The sequence below is a fragment of the Quercus suber genome, unplaced genomic scaffold (genome assembly GCF_002906115.3).
Source record: "Quercus suber isolate HL8 unplaced genomic scaffold, Cork oak 2.0 scaffold_10, whole genome shotgun sequence".
Taxonomy (NCBI): domain Eukaryota; kingdom Viridiplantae; phylum Streptophyta; class Magnoliopsida; order Fagales; family Fagaceae; genus Quercus; species Quercus suber.
This window is the reverse complement of record NW_027069476.1, coordinates 2191770-2208678: the sequence shown is the minus strand read 5'-3', so window position 1 is coordinate 2208678 and position 16909 is coordinate 2191770. Positions and strand designations below refer to the sequence as shown.

The 16909-nt window shown below is 35.2% G+C and overlaps 2 protein-coding genes across 2 annotated transcripts; one reads left to right on the top strand and one right to left on the bottom strand.

Annotated features, from left to right (window-relative positions):
* The first annotated feature begins 433 nt into the window (after positions 1 to 433).
* LOC112039695 (glucomannan 4-beta-mannosyltransferase 9) lies at positions 434 to 6969 on the top strand. Its single transcript, XM_024072590.2, has 9 exons — positions 434 to 1316; positions 1448 to 1546; positions 1679 to 1931; positions 3958 to 4068; positions 4214 to 4350; positions 5024 to 5137; positions 5238 to 5437; positions 6055 to 6249; positions 6370 to 6969. The coding sequence occupies exons 1-9, from the start codon at positions 987 to 989 to the stop codon at positions 6530 to 6532; spliced, it is 1602 nt and encodes a 533-aa protein (XP_023928358.1). The 5' UTR covers positions 434 to 986; the 3' UTR covers positions 6533 to 6969.
* A 4957-nt stretch (positions 6970 to 11926) lies between these two features.
* On the bottom strand, positions 11927 to 12952 carry LOC112006324 (peroxiredoxin-2E-2, chloroplastic). Its single transcript, XM_024038603.2, has one exon. It carries the CDS (start codon positions 12774 to 12776, stop codon positions 12084 to 12086), a length of 693 nt encoding a protein of 230 aa, XP_023894371.2. The 5' UTR covers positions 12777 to 12952; the 3' UTR covers positions 11927 to 12083.
* Between the last annotated feature and the right edge of the window lie 3957 nt (positions 12953 to 16909).

The following is a 16909-nucleotide window of genomic DNA, read 5'->3' as shown; positions in this document are numbered from 1 at the left end:
AAAACATTTTCCATAAAAACATAAGGCAAAGACTTCTAAGAATAAAAGGAAAGCTAATGAATGAAATAACCGTTGAGTTAATTAATAATAGTTGGTTGAAATTACGGCCAATTATGGGGGTCACAGACTCACATATTTCAAATGAGCTTGATGATTTATAAGGTATCATATTTGGAAAGGAAATTCATGGCCCACAAATTCCCTCCAATAAAAAGAAAAGAAGTTGGACCCACATCGCCGGGAAAATCTGACTCAGATGGTGGTGGGTCTTGCCGCCGGCGGTTAATTTATTTAATTTGGACTCGTTGTTGGTTGATGTTATTTTTATATAAGCCGCACACTTGTCGTTGGAACAGTTAAGGCTGTTGAGGCTTTTGAAGAGCTAACGCATTCATTCATTCATTATATAAGAAGAAACAAGAGGGAGAGATTGACACACAAATAGAGCTTACATAAATAACAAAAAAAAAAAAAAGCTATTTCCTCTCTCTCTCTCTCTAGCTCTCTCTAAATTCTTTCTATTGCCATCATTATTTTCCTATTCTCTACCTCTCAAAGGTTCTCATTTTCAATTTCAGTGTCTTTTTTTTTCCTTTGAAGGAAAAAAAAAAAAAAAGACATTAATTTTGTGTACCAACATTTTAGGCCATTATTAATGTTGTTTGTGTAATGTGTGCGTGTTGTAAGAGCTTGATAGATTGAGATCTAAACTGGGTTTGTTATAGATTTTTCCTTCTCTAGGTTTGTCTGCAAAGCAAAGTGGGGGGGTTTGAGCTAGTGACTGACATTCCAGCTCTGCCTCCATTGTTTTTCTTGACAAGGAAGCAAATAATCACAAACACAGCAAAAAGGCAAAAACATATTCGTGCTCTTTTCGCAAAGTGAACCATCTTATACTCTTTCACTTCCTTGCTAGCTTTCCCATCACCTTCTCATAGCTTTTTGGTTTTGTTTTTCTCATTAACAACAAAGAAAAAAGCCTTGAAATGGATCGGCTTTCATCGTCGACAATTCTTCCAGACGCATTTCAAGGAGCCAGAGATGACATTTCCATGCAACTTGAAATTATCTGGGCTCAGATCAAAGCGCCATTGATTGTCCCTCTGTTAAGAATCTCAGTGGTTTTGTGCTTGATCATGTCATTGATGCTGTTCATCGAGAGGGTTTATATGGGCATTGTCATTGTTCTGATTAAGCTGTTTGGCCGAAAACCCGAAAAGCGTTACAAATGGGAGGCAATTAAAGACGACGTTGAGCTTGGAAACTCAGCTTATCCTATGGTCCTTGTCCAAATCCCCATGTACAACGAAAGAGAGGTGCTTTTTCTTTTTCTTTTCTCTGCTTATTACATATTAGTCAAGATCAAAATATGTGTTTTCTTGTTACAATTCTAGCTTTAAACCTTAAAAGTTGTGTGTGTGTGTGTTTTTTTTTTTTTAAAATTTAGGTGTACCAACTATCAATTGGAGCTGCATGTGGGCTTTCATGGCCTTCTGATCGAATCATCATACAAGTACTTGATGATTCCACAGACTCAACAATAAAGGTAATACATATTTGATTTTTCTCCATGAAAATCACCAATTTTTACGGTCCAATTAACGAACCCAAATTGCCAAAACCATTAATTAGTCAATTTTCTTAATTGGGTCATGTTCCAAAATTGTAAATTGATTAGGATTTGGTGGAGCTAGAATGTCAAAGGTGGGCAAGCAAAGGCATAAACATAAAGTACGAAATTAGAGACAACAGAAATGGGTATAAAGCAGGTGCTTTGAAAGAAGGCATGAAGCGTAGCTACGTGAAACAGTGCGATTATGTAGCCATTTTTGACGCGGATTTTCAACCCGAACCAGATTTTCTATGGCGAACCATACCTTTCCTTACCCATAATCCTCAACTAGCACTCGTTCAGGCCCGTTGGAAATTCGGTAATTCCGCTAAATCACCCATAAACTTTTATTTTTGGTTAGCTATAGTCAGTACTAATCTCACTGGTTTACTATTATTATTATTAGTATTTTAATTTTTCTGATGAGAATTTTTAGTAGGTTCTAAAAAAGAAAACAGTGGCCGCTTAAAAAACTGTCGGTGGTTCTGTTTTTGTTTGGGAATGGAGAGATGGACAGGAAATGTTGTTTGGACAATGGTCCCATATATCTTGTCTCGGTTCTGATTCTTCACTGGGCTGTCCTGGTTGGTAGTTGGGACACGTTTATCTTTCTTTTTATTGTTAATTCCAATAATTGGGACGATTAGATATGAACCCTTGAAATCTCATTAAGAACAAAAATATTAATTGACGTACAAAATTCTTGGCTTTATTACTTTTAGTAAAGGAAATTAATAGAAAATTATCTTATAAAACTGTTTTATAAAATGCATTCTCACAACATCGATATCCTAAGGTTTATCAAATATAAGAAGTGTGTCTTATGAGACGGTTTGATTATATATATTTTAGATGGCTAAAAGTACTTACATACTAAATATACTGCCCCCAACTCAAACCCATGCTCTCTCCCAACTCACCCAAATGAAACGGTATTAATTTTTCCTAAACAACCAAGCTAATGAAATTAAATAGAATGTAAAATTAAGGCTAGAAACACAAGAAATAGATACAATAGAATTTTTTTTATAAAAAAAAAATATATATATATATATATAATTTATGGAGGTAATAAACATGATCATAGAATATCGCTTCAAAGTAAGATCATCATTGATACTATATTTAGTATAAAATAAAATTTTGTGGAATTTGTTATGCAACCTGCTGACTGCTGTTCCCATGTCTGATTTTTTTTTTTTTTTTTTTCTTCTTCTATTTTATTAGGTACCATAATTAGAATGTTCCTCGAAAATAGTAATATTAGACTTAGAGGGTTTTTTTTTTTTTTTTTCCTTTAATTCTAAATATTATTTTCCTAATTAGGAGGCCACAATTATGAGAGGGTACCCATCCTCTCCCTCTCACGAACTGGTCCCAGACTTCATGAAAATGAATGTACCCTCTCTTTGCCATCCAAAAAAAGGAAAAAAAGAAAAGAAAGAAAGAGTGAAAGTAACATCTCTTAAAAGGTTTTTTTATTATTATTTTTTATGAACGAAAAAAAAAAGTTTATTAATAAAACTCTTGAGAGTTTTTAAAAATAATAGGTAAAAGGAGGTTATAATAACTAACTAATTTTACAAATATATATATATATATATATATTTTTTTTTGAGAAGGTTTACAAATATATTTGGATACGGTAATGAAGGAGGTTATAAACTTATCATGATAATTTAATCATGCTTTTTTTCGAAAAACTTTATGAAACATGAATTAAAGGACAACTTTTCCATACTTTTAAATTATTGACAAGAAGAACGGTGGATAAGAGCTTGATAGTAGAGTACTGTGTACTTGTTTGAACAGCTACTTTAAATATTAATATCAATCCACCCTGATTAGAATTTATTATAGTTTTGAAAGTAACTCTATCATAAAAATTTAAATATCTTATTATGCATCCATGCTGAAAAGAATGGATTAGATTTTGTCATGTTATTAGCATTTATATTGATGTTGACTAACACGGTTTGATATGTATTTAAATTATTGATAATATAGCAAAATCTAATCCGCTTATTTTATAATAGATAGAATTTTCCATGTTTAAAATATGCAAATTTTCCATTTGATTGTTTGTAGGATACATCATTGTGATTCTGATTTTCTAAATAAAATCCCTACGTGAAAATTTTAAAGCCAAAAATACTGATTCTTCTCCTACCACCACCAGCAGCTGCATGTGCAACCTTAATGGTGGACCTCATATCCCAGTCACTGTCTATCCTATACTAACCGACAATGGAATTTATGTGATCTTTTATCATTTATAATGATTGTAAAACTCATGCCAGCTATTTAGTAACGTGGCAGTGCTTTTTCTGTGCTGTTTTTTACAGTGAACTCCGATGAGTGCTTGATGACAAGAATTCAAGAAATGTCATTGGATTACCATTTCACAGTGGAGCAAGAAGTGGGGTCATCCACATATGCCTTCTTTGGATTCAATGGTAAATCACTAGCTAAAAATTTTATCAGAAATCACAGTATAATTCTTTAATGTTATGTGTTTGATAAAAAGTTAATGTGTTACTATTGGTTTTGTGTAAAAATAAATAAAATTTTAATCTAACTTTTAATATTGAAATGATACAGGGACAGCAGGTGTGTGGAGAATTGCTGCACTTAATGAGGCTGGAGGATGGAAAGACAGGACCACTGTGGAAGATATGGACCTGGCTGTTAGAGCTAGTCTCAAAGGATGGAAATTTTTGTACCTCGGAGGTGTTCAGGTATTTAATTATTGGAAAAGGTTTACCTACAAACTGATATGAAAGAAAATATCTCAAATCCATTAGGTGAGAATTGATAACGTTATGCCATGTAATGAGTTGGAGAAGATTCCTCCAAATTAACCTTGTACTCAATTATTAATCAATGAGTGTAGTAGAGACAAATTTTCACAACTGTTAAGTGGTCTATAATTGGTTCATAATAAAAGTAATATGTAAAAGTGATGTTACTTCGATTACAAGTTATAACCTTAGAGAATTGTGAAAATGGTTTTGAAAATAATTGTGTCATAGTATTGCTCTTTATCAATAGTCTTATGCACAGAAGTTTATTACTATATTTTTCCTTAAGTTACCATTGCTATGGTATGTTTGTTTGAACTTAATAACACTACTCATATTCTCTCATTGCTTTTTGATCAGCAGTAGAGCTGTGCTTTGCAACTAGGAGAGTCAATCACAGTTACCTTTTGTGATTCAAGAAATCCATTAAGAATGGGGGGGAATTTGAACTCTTATATAGTCACTTTGAATCCCACTGAACTAGGCCACCAATAGCGAAAGAAAATGCCCATGATTAAATAACAAACAACACATACTGGCTTCTGTTGATTAATGTTTCTATATACAGACTGTAATGTTTATATATATTCTTAATATCACTTTACCATAGGTGAAAAATGAATTGCCTAGTACATTGAAAGCCTATCGGTACCAACAACATCGGTGGTCATGTGGTCCGGCCAATCTTTTCAGGAAAATGGCAATGGAGATTATAAGAAACAAGGTCAGTTTGCTTCTTTGTTCTGTCAAATATATCAACTTCGCGGAAGTAAAATGAAAGTTTTTTTGTCAGCTCACCCTTCATTTTTATACGTCTAATGCAGAAAGTATCTTTATGGAAGAAGGTACATGTGATATACAGCTTCTTCTTTATTCGGAAGATCATAGCCCACATAAACACATTTGTGTTTTACTGCATTGTACTACCAGCAACTGTTGTAGTACCTGAAGTTGTGGTTCCAAAGTGGGGATCAGTTTACATTCCATCCCTCATCACCCTTCTTAATGCTGTTGGAACTCCAAGGTCAGATATCCTTTTCTGCTTCTCTATCTGGTTTTTTGAACATCTTCTGATAGGTTCACAGCATTTTGGCATTGAGCATTTGCAATTTGAGGGAAGCACTATTTGGTAGAAACTAGGTTCTTTATCTTACCTTTGGGTGACAAGTATACTTCACCTATTTTGCTGTAAAAATAGTTCCTAAGGATTCAACTTCCTCTGCTTCTTGATGAACTGAAAGCAAGGATTAGAATAATTCTTGAAGGAAACATTTTCCAGGAAAAAATACACAAACAACTAAACCTTTTTTTTTAAAAGCCAAAGTGTTGGTCTTGTGGTTTCCAAGTCTTGTGTGATCCATAAGGTTCTGGATTCAAGTCCCCTACCATTGCCTTCACACCAGCCTCAAGGGATTTCTCCTTAAAACACAAGGGATTAGTTAGGTGCCTTAAGAGCTGGACACCATGTGTAGCCATAAAAGGGGAAAAATTTTCAAATTATTAACTTACCTGCAACCTAGGCCAGTGAATGTTGCTTCAGCAATTATATTAAGTGTCATTTCCTAGGCATTGTTGCCATAGTGATCTAGGCCTTACTGATTTTTCTTGGGTTTTTGTTCATGTTCTTTCATAATCTTTCAGGTCACTCCACTTATTGGTTTTCTGGATCCTTTTTGAGAATGTCATGTCACTACATCGAATGAAGGCTACCATCATTGGTCTACTAGAGACAAATCGAGCAAATGAATGGATTGTAACAGAGAAACTAGGAGATGCTCTCAAGCCTAAAGCAGGCTTGAAAGCACCAAGAAAACCTCGGTTCAGAATTGGAGAAAGGTATGCATTCTTCCATAGACTTGCTGTGTAATTTAGTCATGCCCTCCTTTTTAAAGTAATATCATCTATACTAGAGAATTTCTGATCAATATTTGTTATTTTGTTCTTAAACTGTGACAGACTCCATTTACTAGAGCTTGCAGTTGGAGCTTTCCTATTATATGTTGGCTGGTATGATGTTTTCTTTGGAAAAAATCACTTCTTCATATTCCTTTTTATCCAAGCAGCTGCCTTCTTCATCGTGGGGTTTGGGTACGTTGGCACCTTTGTCCCAAACTCTTAGAGGAACTCCCAACAATGATACTGAAGTTCTTTTTGCCATTTTGTTAATGTGTCTGTATAATTTCTGCTTCAGCAACATATACATGACCATTCATACCGACAATATCTTGAAATTATAGCTTTGTAAAAAAGAACAAAACTATATATGGTCAATTTTATAGGCTCGCATAATATTTGAGTTAGTGATTCGAAAAAGTTAGTTCTCTTTGTGTATACTTTAAAGGAAAATTACAGAACAAAAGGATTGTTACCAGAATGTGCATTATACAGAAAGGAGGAACTGAAGGCAGTTTGTGGGAAGGACCCAGACCCCAAAGTAAACATCTTTGAGTGGTTTTTTTTTTCTAGCTTTTTATCATATTTTTCTCTGTTCTTATGCCCTTATTTTGTTGGATTTCTTTGAAGAAGAATAAACAGTAAACAGTTGGGAAAGGAAAAGATCAATGTTACATCTCTCTCTCTCTCTCTCTCTCTCTCTCTCTCTCTCTGTGTGTTTTGCAAGCATTAGGTATGTATGGTAGATATGTTACTGACCAATAGGTAGCACAGTGAAGGAGAGTAAATAACTGAACATTATGCAGGAAAATAATGAACAATGAAATGGCTACAGAGAGTTGAATGATTCATACACCAAGATTACTTTTCCCTTGACACTACAGGAAATTAGTCTTTTATTAACCCATGAAAACAATTATTTATTAAATGATTGTTGCATCACACTCACCACTTGTCCCAAGAAATGGTAGCAATTGTTTGTGTGGTTGGATTAGTCAGGCTCATCATTAATAATTTCATGAAGCAGTAGAGGCCTGTCATAAATTAAAGTAACCCAAAGAATTTATTAGTTCACATATCTGCTTCCTTTTAAAAAAAAATTAAATGTACATGGCATACGTAGATGGAACTTATTAATAACTTTACCAAGAACAGAGTGCCTAACCCAACTATACTCTCATCCTCTTAAAGCCTAATTGTGCTATATTGGCCTTCAACGAAACCAATCAATGAATTTATCCCTTTTACTCTTATTTTAATTATATTATCATTATTAATGACAGTATAAAGTATTATGTTCATATGCTCTTTTTGCCTTTTGGTTGACAGCATAAGCATTGGTGGTGCCAAAAATTTTAACTTTTGACCCTACAAAAGGTTACTTAATCTATTTTACCATCTCACTTTACAAACAGTCAACATCAATGGTTTTATTTTAGTATTTAACATATGAAAATAATATAAATAACACAATAAAATAATATATCCACTACAATAAATAACAACCAAAACCAAAAGGAAATAATCATTAATGCAGCCCTATTTTTCTTATGTTGGTTGTTAAATTTGGTAGTATCGCAATTTGACACCACCAATGCTAATGCTCAAGTGAAACCTACTAATGACTGGTTTGGGCCTCACAAAATTTCATGGGCAGTCCTTTAAGCACAGAAAAAAAGGCATGGGCACAAAGGATCATATATTCTGCAGATGGAGCTCCATTAGTTTGTCATTTTTGGATCTTAAGCAACTAACCTATGAAGGCCCATGGATTTGTACCTGATGGGTTTACTTATAGCATACTTTTTTATGGGCATTTGAGGTGTGGTGATGGTGAGGCTGTATTGTTTTTGTATAAAGAAGCAAATGAGAAAGGGGAAACGTTTAAATACTATGCTTGTAGGACTTGGTTGAATAGGTTTTGAAAAACTAATAGAGTGGACACAATGGTGAAAGGACATTGTCGAAGAGGTAATGTAGACAATCTGAACAAGAGCAATGACACAACATTGTTCATAATTTATTAAGGTGTAAGTTAGGAATGGAGCAATATTATTTACATTAGCCCACCAACACCATTTTTATAAATCACCAATTTACGACATGCCAAATTAACAATCGTAAAAAAGTTGTCCCTGTACTTATTGTGTGAACTCTGAGCAAACGGGAAGCCATGGATTCCGGCCAAACTGCATCACTTGAATCCTTTAATTGACAGTTTTGGTGACATGGGGGAGATGAATGAGGCAGAAGAATGGATAAAGGGGATGGCATAGAAGGGAGTTTTCCCAAATATTGAGACATATAATACCCTAATTGATGACCTTCTGACATGAGGGAGGTTGAAAGAGGCCCAGTTAGTCTGCTAAAAAATGAACGTTAAAACGATTTGGATGATTGACTGATTGGAGCAGAAGAGGATTATTCTGCTGTTGCCAAAAGATAGGAGAGGTTCTCAGGTGTTGTCAAGTGAGGCACAGCAATTTATAAGTATCAATAAAGAGAGACACATGATATTTTAAGCTTATGATCTGGTGCATGACTTTTATGCTAAGGACATTGGTTTGTGGCTGGAAAAAAAATTCTAGCATTAACACTTACTGCCAGGGAATATCTATGCCATGGAATATGTTTTTTCCTTTTGCCATTTGGAGCCTTTGGCTTCATAGAAATAAAATTGTGTTCAAAAGCTCTCCTCCAAACCATGAGCTGGGTAGGGAGGTCTGTGCTATTGCCAATGAGTACTGTGCCTCTTGGTCTAAGAGGGTTAAAAGGAAGCAGGTTGTCAAAGTCAGGTGGAATAAACCTGAAGTTGGCTGGGTCAAGCTTAACCCATATGGCTCTTCATTACACAATCGGGATTTCACTGGCGGAGGGGGCCTTATTCGAGACCATAATGGGGTTTGGATCAAAGGCTTCACCCACTCTATTGGGGTATTCACCAGTGTTGATGCTGAACTGTGGGCTCTAAGGGAAGGATTACTTTTATGTACTAGCTTGAATTTTGTGGATGTGGAAATTGAATTAGATGCCAAAGTAGTGCTTGGAAGGATATCTAATGAGTATAATAGTAGTTTGCATCATGCTTCTCTCATTATCGATTGCAGGACCCTCATTAGCCAATTCCTCAAGCAAAGATGAGTCACTATTTTCGCGAAGCAAACAAGTGTGCAGATGTTCTAACTAGAAAAAGTTCAACTATGGATCAGGACATTATTTATTTTGATAGTCGCTTGTGGACTTATGTATGCTACTATTTTATGATAATTTGGGTTTGTACTATGAGAGTTCTTGTCCTTTAAATACTGTTGGTGGTGGTTCTGTTAGCTAATGCAATCCGTTTTTACCAAAATAAGATTTGTACATGTCTTCTGGCTTACTACTTCTTTGTTGATATCGAAACATGGAGAAGAGACAGCTCATCTTCTAAAGGAGGGTAGGACAGATGCTGAATAGGCAAATGTTTGGTAAACCTGCTTTTGTGAGGAGTTGGTGGGAGGAATTCAATTTGAGTAAGCTTCTAGCTTGGAAATGGATTCCCGAATCTAGGCCACAAGCATTCTATTTATCAAGATTATGAAAGCAGTTGATATAAATTAAATAATGAGTAGAGAGCATTTGAGTCTCTATGAATAGCTACGTTTTAGGTGGAAATTTCCAAAAATCAACACTGATTTTACACTGTCACAGATTAACTTTCCATCTCGGTCAAACTGGGATCGTGGTTGAGTCATTGACATGGTCAAATACAAATTTCGGTTTAGATTTGAAAGACAACTTCTGTATGTAATGTGGTGCACTTGAAGGGAAAGAATGGGCGGGGTATGTGTTTTGTTGTGGTGTATGATATTAGAAGTATTGAGCAAAACTTTTGTTGGTTGATAGATAAACTAATTATACTGCTCATCTCTGACTTACATTTATTTGTTTGAATGGTAGCCGTTGGAGATGGGTAAGGGCCAGACTTTCAGTTCTCTCTTGGTCTTGCTTTCCTTTCGTTTTAATATAATCTTCGATTAAAAAAGACGTGCGAGGAAGGACTTATAAGACTAACTACAAAAGCATGTGCCATTTACAATGAAACTATAGATTTGAGGCTTCAGAATGTCAATATTGAATCTGTTTCTAAGAATTATATTGATGCTATTGCTACAACCAAAAGCTCTCCAAGTATGTCGTGAGAAGCGAAAATTAAACAACGAAACTTGTGTTCAGTGCATCTGTGCATCGAATACAATATGATTCGGACATGTGTCCGCATCATATTGTGTCTAGTGCACAAATGCACTAGTATTCGCATCGTATTATGTTCGGTATACAAATGGACCAGACACAAGTTGCATCCAAATTAAAGACCCCATGTCCTGCTCCTTCTAGTAGATAACTAGGGAGGTTAATAATATAGCCCACTACTTGTGTAAACAGGCATACGAGAATAAAAAAATAAACAAGTGCCTCATGCCATCAATAGTGAGTTTAAGTGAGCCGGGTCAATGATCACACTCATAAGACCCCTTTTTGTTCTTTAAAAAAAAAAAAAAAAAAAAAAAATCCCTTTTTTGTTCGTTAAAAAAAAAAAAAAAGGCGTACAGTGTGGGGATATAGCTATTGTTTGTAAAGTCGCTCTACAAATAGAAGGTGCCCGCTAGTTCATTCTCATTTTCAAACTTGTTGAAGTTAATGTATGCTAGCTTCTCTACTATTTTGAATTCTGGATGTTTTGCTTTTACTTTGAGGAGCTTTTACTTTAGTTAAAAACACATGATTGACCTTTTGAGCTATCATCCACTTTTTCTTGGCTGATTGTTCCAATAGAAGGTGAAGGGCTGGAGGTTTCCCAGTATCAATTCCTTCGACCTTTATTCATTCAGAATCTTCACTGTAATACATTGATTGATATGATTTACTCTGCCAGGCATGGTAACTAAAGACAGGGAAGAAAACTACAACTAATTAAGAGCAATATTCAAAGGTTAGCAATTTGTTCAAGATCATGATTGTTGTTATTGATAATTCGAAAGTTCCAATGAGGATGAGGGATACTGCCAATTGAGTTACAATACTTTTGGCAACAAAAAGAGCTAATGATGGGTTCAAGTATAACATCGTTTCAATTGTCCTATCTATCGCCCTATCAATCGATTACTTATATGAGCACATAATCTAAATTTAGTTTTACATGAAAAACCGTCTCAAGAATTCAACATCCTCCTTGGCCAAATATTTGGTGTTTGCCACAGTGAGTCACGATTTTAAACTTGAAGTCACGATTTTAGTTTGTTTGCATGCAGTGCGTGCAACGAATTCAGCGCGTGCAATGTGTGCAATAATCACTACTCTATGTGAAATTATCATCCAGTAAATCAGAACATGTAAACTGTGAAAAGGATATATATATAAAATAAAAATAATAAAAAAAAGGCTTGTTCTTTAAATTGCTATTCTCTTGCATCTATCCTCATTCTCTCTTAATTTCTTGGCACCGTTTTTATGCTAAATATTCCCACTAGCTTTTACAGACCCCAGAGATTTTTAGATGAGTTGCAAAAATTTAACAAACACTCACTCCAATGTCTATCATATCACAAATCCTACAAACTCATCACAAAATGCATCAAAATTACCTCAAAGACTAAAATTTTCAATTTCTACCCATTATTAAAAACCATATGGCACTCAAGTTCCATACATTTTTATTATCAAAAAACCAGTCTGAACAACATGAAAATCAAAAAACAAAAAGAAGAAGAAGCCGTAAAAGCACAACCTCAGGAAATTCAAAGCACTTTGAGAATATCCTCAGCTCCGCTGACAGTAAAAGCACCACCTTCCTCCAAATTCAAGACCTTGACAACTCCATCTTCAGCCAAAAGCGCGTACCTTCTCGACCTGACACCCAAACCCACAGGCTGATCACTCAGATTAAGCTCAGCCCCAATGGCTCGAGTGAAATCCCCATTACCATCAGACAACAAAAGCACCTCGTCGTCGATTTTAAGGTTCTCCTTCCACGCCCTCATGACAAAAGCATCGTTGACCGAAATGCAAGCGATGGTGTCGACGCCTTTGGCTTTGAGGTCCTTGGATTTTTCGACGAAACCAGGGAGGTGTTTTTGGGAACAGGTTGGAGTGAAGGCACCTGGGACGGCGAAGAGGATGGCTTTTTTGTTTTTGGTGAGGTCGGAGATGGTGGTGGTTTGGAGTGTGCCAGATGGGTCGAAGTAAGAGAGTGTTGCGTCGGGGAGCTTGTCTCCGACGGAGATTGTGGCGGAGATTGTGGATTTGGCAGTGGAGAATTTGAGGGGTTTTGGGTGGTGGCGGTGGTGTTTGAGGGGGAGGGAAGTGAAGGAGAGTTTTGAAGAGAGGGATTTGGCGGCGGCGGCGGGGAAGAGGGAGGAGGCGGTGGCGGTGGAGAGAGAGAGGGAGGTGGGGGAAGAGAGGAGTCTTGAGATGGAGAGAGCGGCGGCCATTGTTTGTGTTTGCGAAAATGCGTGAGAGAGACTCTCTGTGATGTGTGTTATGATGAGAAGGGTTTGTGAGAGAGAGAGAGAGAGAGGGATCGTTTTGGGTAGTTTTGGACCTTTGGTTTGGGGGGAGATTTGGGGGGAGGGAGCAATGAGGGGCTAGGATATGTCACGACAGAGATTTGTGATTTTTTCTTGGAGGCTTTTTTGTTTGGGTCTTTTGGGGTACTAGGGTTGAGAAGGGCCTTTTGGCATTTTGTGTAATTTTTTTTTTTAAGTAAAATACCATTTTGTCCTCTAAATTTAATCAAAAGTTTGTTTTTTATTCCTAAATTTTAAAGAATTCATTTCCTTTTTTCATTCTTAAACTTTATAAAGAGTTTTTAAAAATAACTTAGAGACTAAATATAAATTTTTGATATAGGGTCTGTTTGGATACAGCTTATTTTACTGGAAACTGAAAATACTGTAACAAAATAATTTTAAAATATGTTAATAGTATTGTGGGACCCGTGAACAGTGCACTTTGTCTCCTGTACAGTGAATCCATGTGCATGAACAGTGTAGTTACTGTTCATCTCAGCGTTTGTTTGTCTACTGTATCATAGGTCCCATCTAAGTTTTAAACGCAAACGCTAAAATCATCTCACAAACGTGGATCCAAACACTACCATAGTTTACGGATAAACAGTAAAACATTGTCGATAGTTTAGGGAAAAAAAAAACTTTTTAAAATGTAGAGATAATAAACAAATTTTTAAAATAATATTTTACCTTTTTTTTATATAGATACAATATATTTTGATAATTAGTTTTTATCATCAGCTTGAAAAACCAATTAATTTTATTATATAGACGGATTTCAAACCTCAATACACAAAATCTTTTATTCTAGACAATAAACTTTATTATTTGAACAAATTAGAACTCATTGGTGTGAAATATTTTGTTCACAGTCAATGTTTAGTCAAAAAAATGAGAAGGCTTTGATATTGATAGGTCAATCACCACTTGTTGTAAGTCCATGGACCACAAGCCATGGCCTTTGAATGGGTTAGTCAGACATATAATGCCATGGCCCAGAGGGTACGATTTTAGTTTTAGTCTTAGGGTTCGTTTGGATAAAACTTATTTTGCTAAAACTGAAAACTAAAAGCACTGTAACAAAATAATTTTTAAATGTGTGAATAGTGCCGTGAGACCCATTTTTAATGAAAAAGTTGCTGAAAAATGAAGTTTGTGGGTCCAGTGAACAGTGTATTGGAACCACTGATGTGTTGAAAAGTAAAAAATTTTGGCTACTGTTCATGCACAGTGCATGAACAATAGCCGTTTTAGCTAAATTTTGTCTCTGAAATGCGTGAAAAACAAAAAAAAAAAAAGAAGGAAGGAGCAAAATGCAAACGTCATATAAGTCCTATCCAAACACATACTTATAGTTCTGCTCCATTCAAGAATACTTCTGTTCTCATTTGCTCTTGTATAGTATGGATGAAAACAAATAGCTCTTTTCAGTGTACCATAAGTAAATTTTGCATAGAAGTATTCAAAAATAAATTTCTAAGAGCATCTATAACCGTGGAGCTAAATTTTTAGCTTTTTAGCACCACAAAAAAGTCACTTCATCTATTTTACCTACTCACATCCTATAGCAGTAAAGCTATTTTAACTTTTAACACAATAAAATAATATAAACATTACAATAAAATAATATTTCATTCAACCACCAACACACAACCACAATCACTATCAAACTCATAAAAATCACTACACAACCACAACCCCGCCGTGCCCATCAAAACCAGTGAAGAAGAACAAAAAGAAAGCAGAAAAATCAACACAGCAAAACCGAAACCCATGCCTGAAACAAAAACCCAACCCAAAACATAAGCACAGCCTAAAACACAAAGTCGAAACACAAGCACAGCCCGAAACACAAAGCTGAAACACAAGCACAGCCCGAAGGCTGAGATGGGTCAGCTCGGCGGCCGAGCGTGGGTCGGCGGCGATAGGTCTGTGGCGGTTGGGCTCGTGCAGATTGGCGATGGGTTTGTGGAGGAAGAAAGAAGAGATGGAGAGGCAGTGAGGAGAGAGACACAAAGAAAGAGAATGAAATGCAGAAAGAATAAAAAATATAAAAAGTGGTGTGAATGCAAAATAAAAAATTTAAAAAAAAAAAAATTAGCTTTCAGCTACAGTGCATAGCCATATATAGCTATGCACTATAGCAATGAAGGTAAAAATTTTACCTTTAACTTCACTGTTGTAGTATGAATTTTTGTGTTTTAGTGTAGCTAAAATAGCTATATAGCTATTTAGCTACACTGCTGACTGCTGTGAGTGCTATCGAACATAAGAATAAATAGTCTCCCTTTCCTCCTTGTTTTTTTCTCCCTAAACTTTGTTGAACTTTAAAACTTTAGGCTTCCTATGATTCATGTCTATCAAACAAAGTAACTCTTCAAACTTCTTATATATACAAATATATATATATATATATATAACATGCACATCAAAATTCATTCAAATCGAATGTTATTTACTATTCAATCAACAAACTTATTTTTTATACATAATTTTGGATCACAAAAACTTGAATTTTAACATTTGTTTGATGACAAAGCAATTGATCTTTGATCTTCTTAAAATTTTGCAAGCATAAAGGATATAATAAGAACATGCAATCCAACGGTTAGATTTGGCCAAAATGGCCTTTTACCATTAATTTTTGAAATATTTGGCCAGAAAACACTGTTTCAGAAATAATTGGTGATCTACCACTTTTTTAAGTACTCGAGTTTGGTGAACTCGAGTACTATATTTTATAACTCCACCGTGGCATGGCTGACATGGCAATTGGATTTAAAAATTCCAAACAGTACTCGAGCTTCCTGAGCTCGAGTACTGTTTAAAAAAGTACCCGAGTCCGGTTAACTCGAGTATTGCTGTACTAATATCTAAAAATTCAATTTTATTTCTCACTCACTTCTCACTCTCAGTTACCAAAACACCAAAACACCCTCTCACTCTCCTTCACACATTCACACAATCACACAAAGCCCAAACCCTCACACCAACGGCGGCAGAAAACCCGTGGCGGCAGAAGACTTTCGTCGGCGACCGAACTCAGCTCTCTTACTGTGAACACTCACACTTTCACTCTCCTTCACACCCAAAAATAAAAACCCCAAACCCTCACTCCATCGGCGGCAAAAGACTCTCGTCGGCGACCTCTCACTCAGCTCTTTCACTATCTTGCACTAAGGTCAGTTTTTTAGTTTTAGGGTTACGTATTTCATTTGAAATTTTAATGGATTCAAAATTAGAAATATTGAAGAAAAAAAAAAACATAGATTTCGGATAGAATAGAATGAGCTAATACATATGACCAACTCTGAGTACTTTGTTGAGACCCCAATCAATTTGAGACTAGGACTTAGTTATTGGTATTGTAGTATTTCACCCTCCATTTTGTGCTTATGGTGAAGAAATGCTATTTAGTCTAAATTTTCTTAATGATGAATTATTATTACTCATGTAAAGAAATCCATGATTTTCGAAATGGGGTCTCATATGTAGGGTTTGAGAGAAGTTAAAAAAAGAAAAAGAAAAAAAAAAGTGGTACATACCACATAGTTATGATTGTTATAGCTAGTTATTTTTAAATGAGTCTTCACTAGATAAGTGTTTCTATGGGTATTTATATTTATTTGTCAACAACTATAATATTAAATAAATAAATAAAATAATAATTATGATAATAAAAACCTTAAGTGGACCACATTAAACATATCTCTCTAGTCCTACTTAGAACCATTAAAAAAACAAATATTGAAGATTATAAATTGTAATGGATATGACTCAAAATTGTGGTTGTCATGTTTATATTATACCTCAAGGTTGGTGACAATGACTAGGTTGAAACAACAGAGTCTTCCTTTTTGAAGCTAGATACATAACAACCGCTAGTGAGTATTGACACATAAAAAGGTACTAGAAATCTTGAAATTGTGGTGGATGTGGACCTTTTTGAAAGATATCATGAGCATAAGGTTCTTTGGTACACATTAATACTTGAAATGATAAAGAAGATAATTTGAGTTCAGTGGATGTGTATTTAGCTTGTATCCTAAGAATAA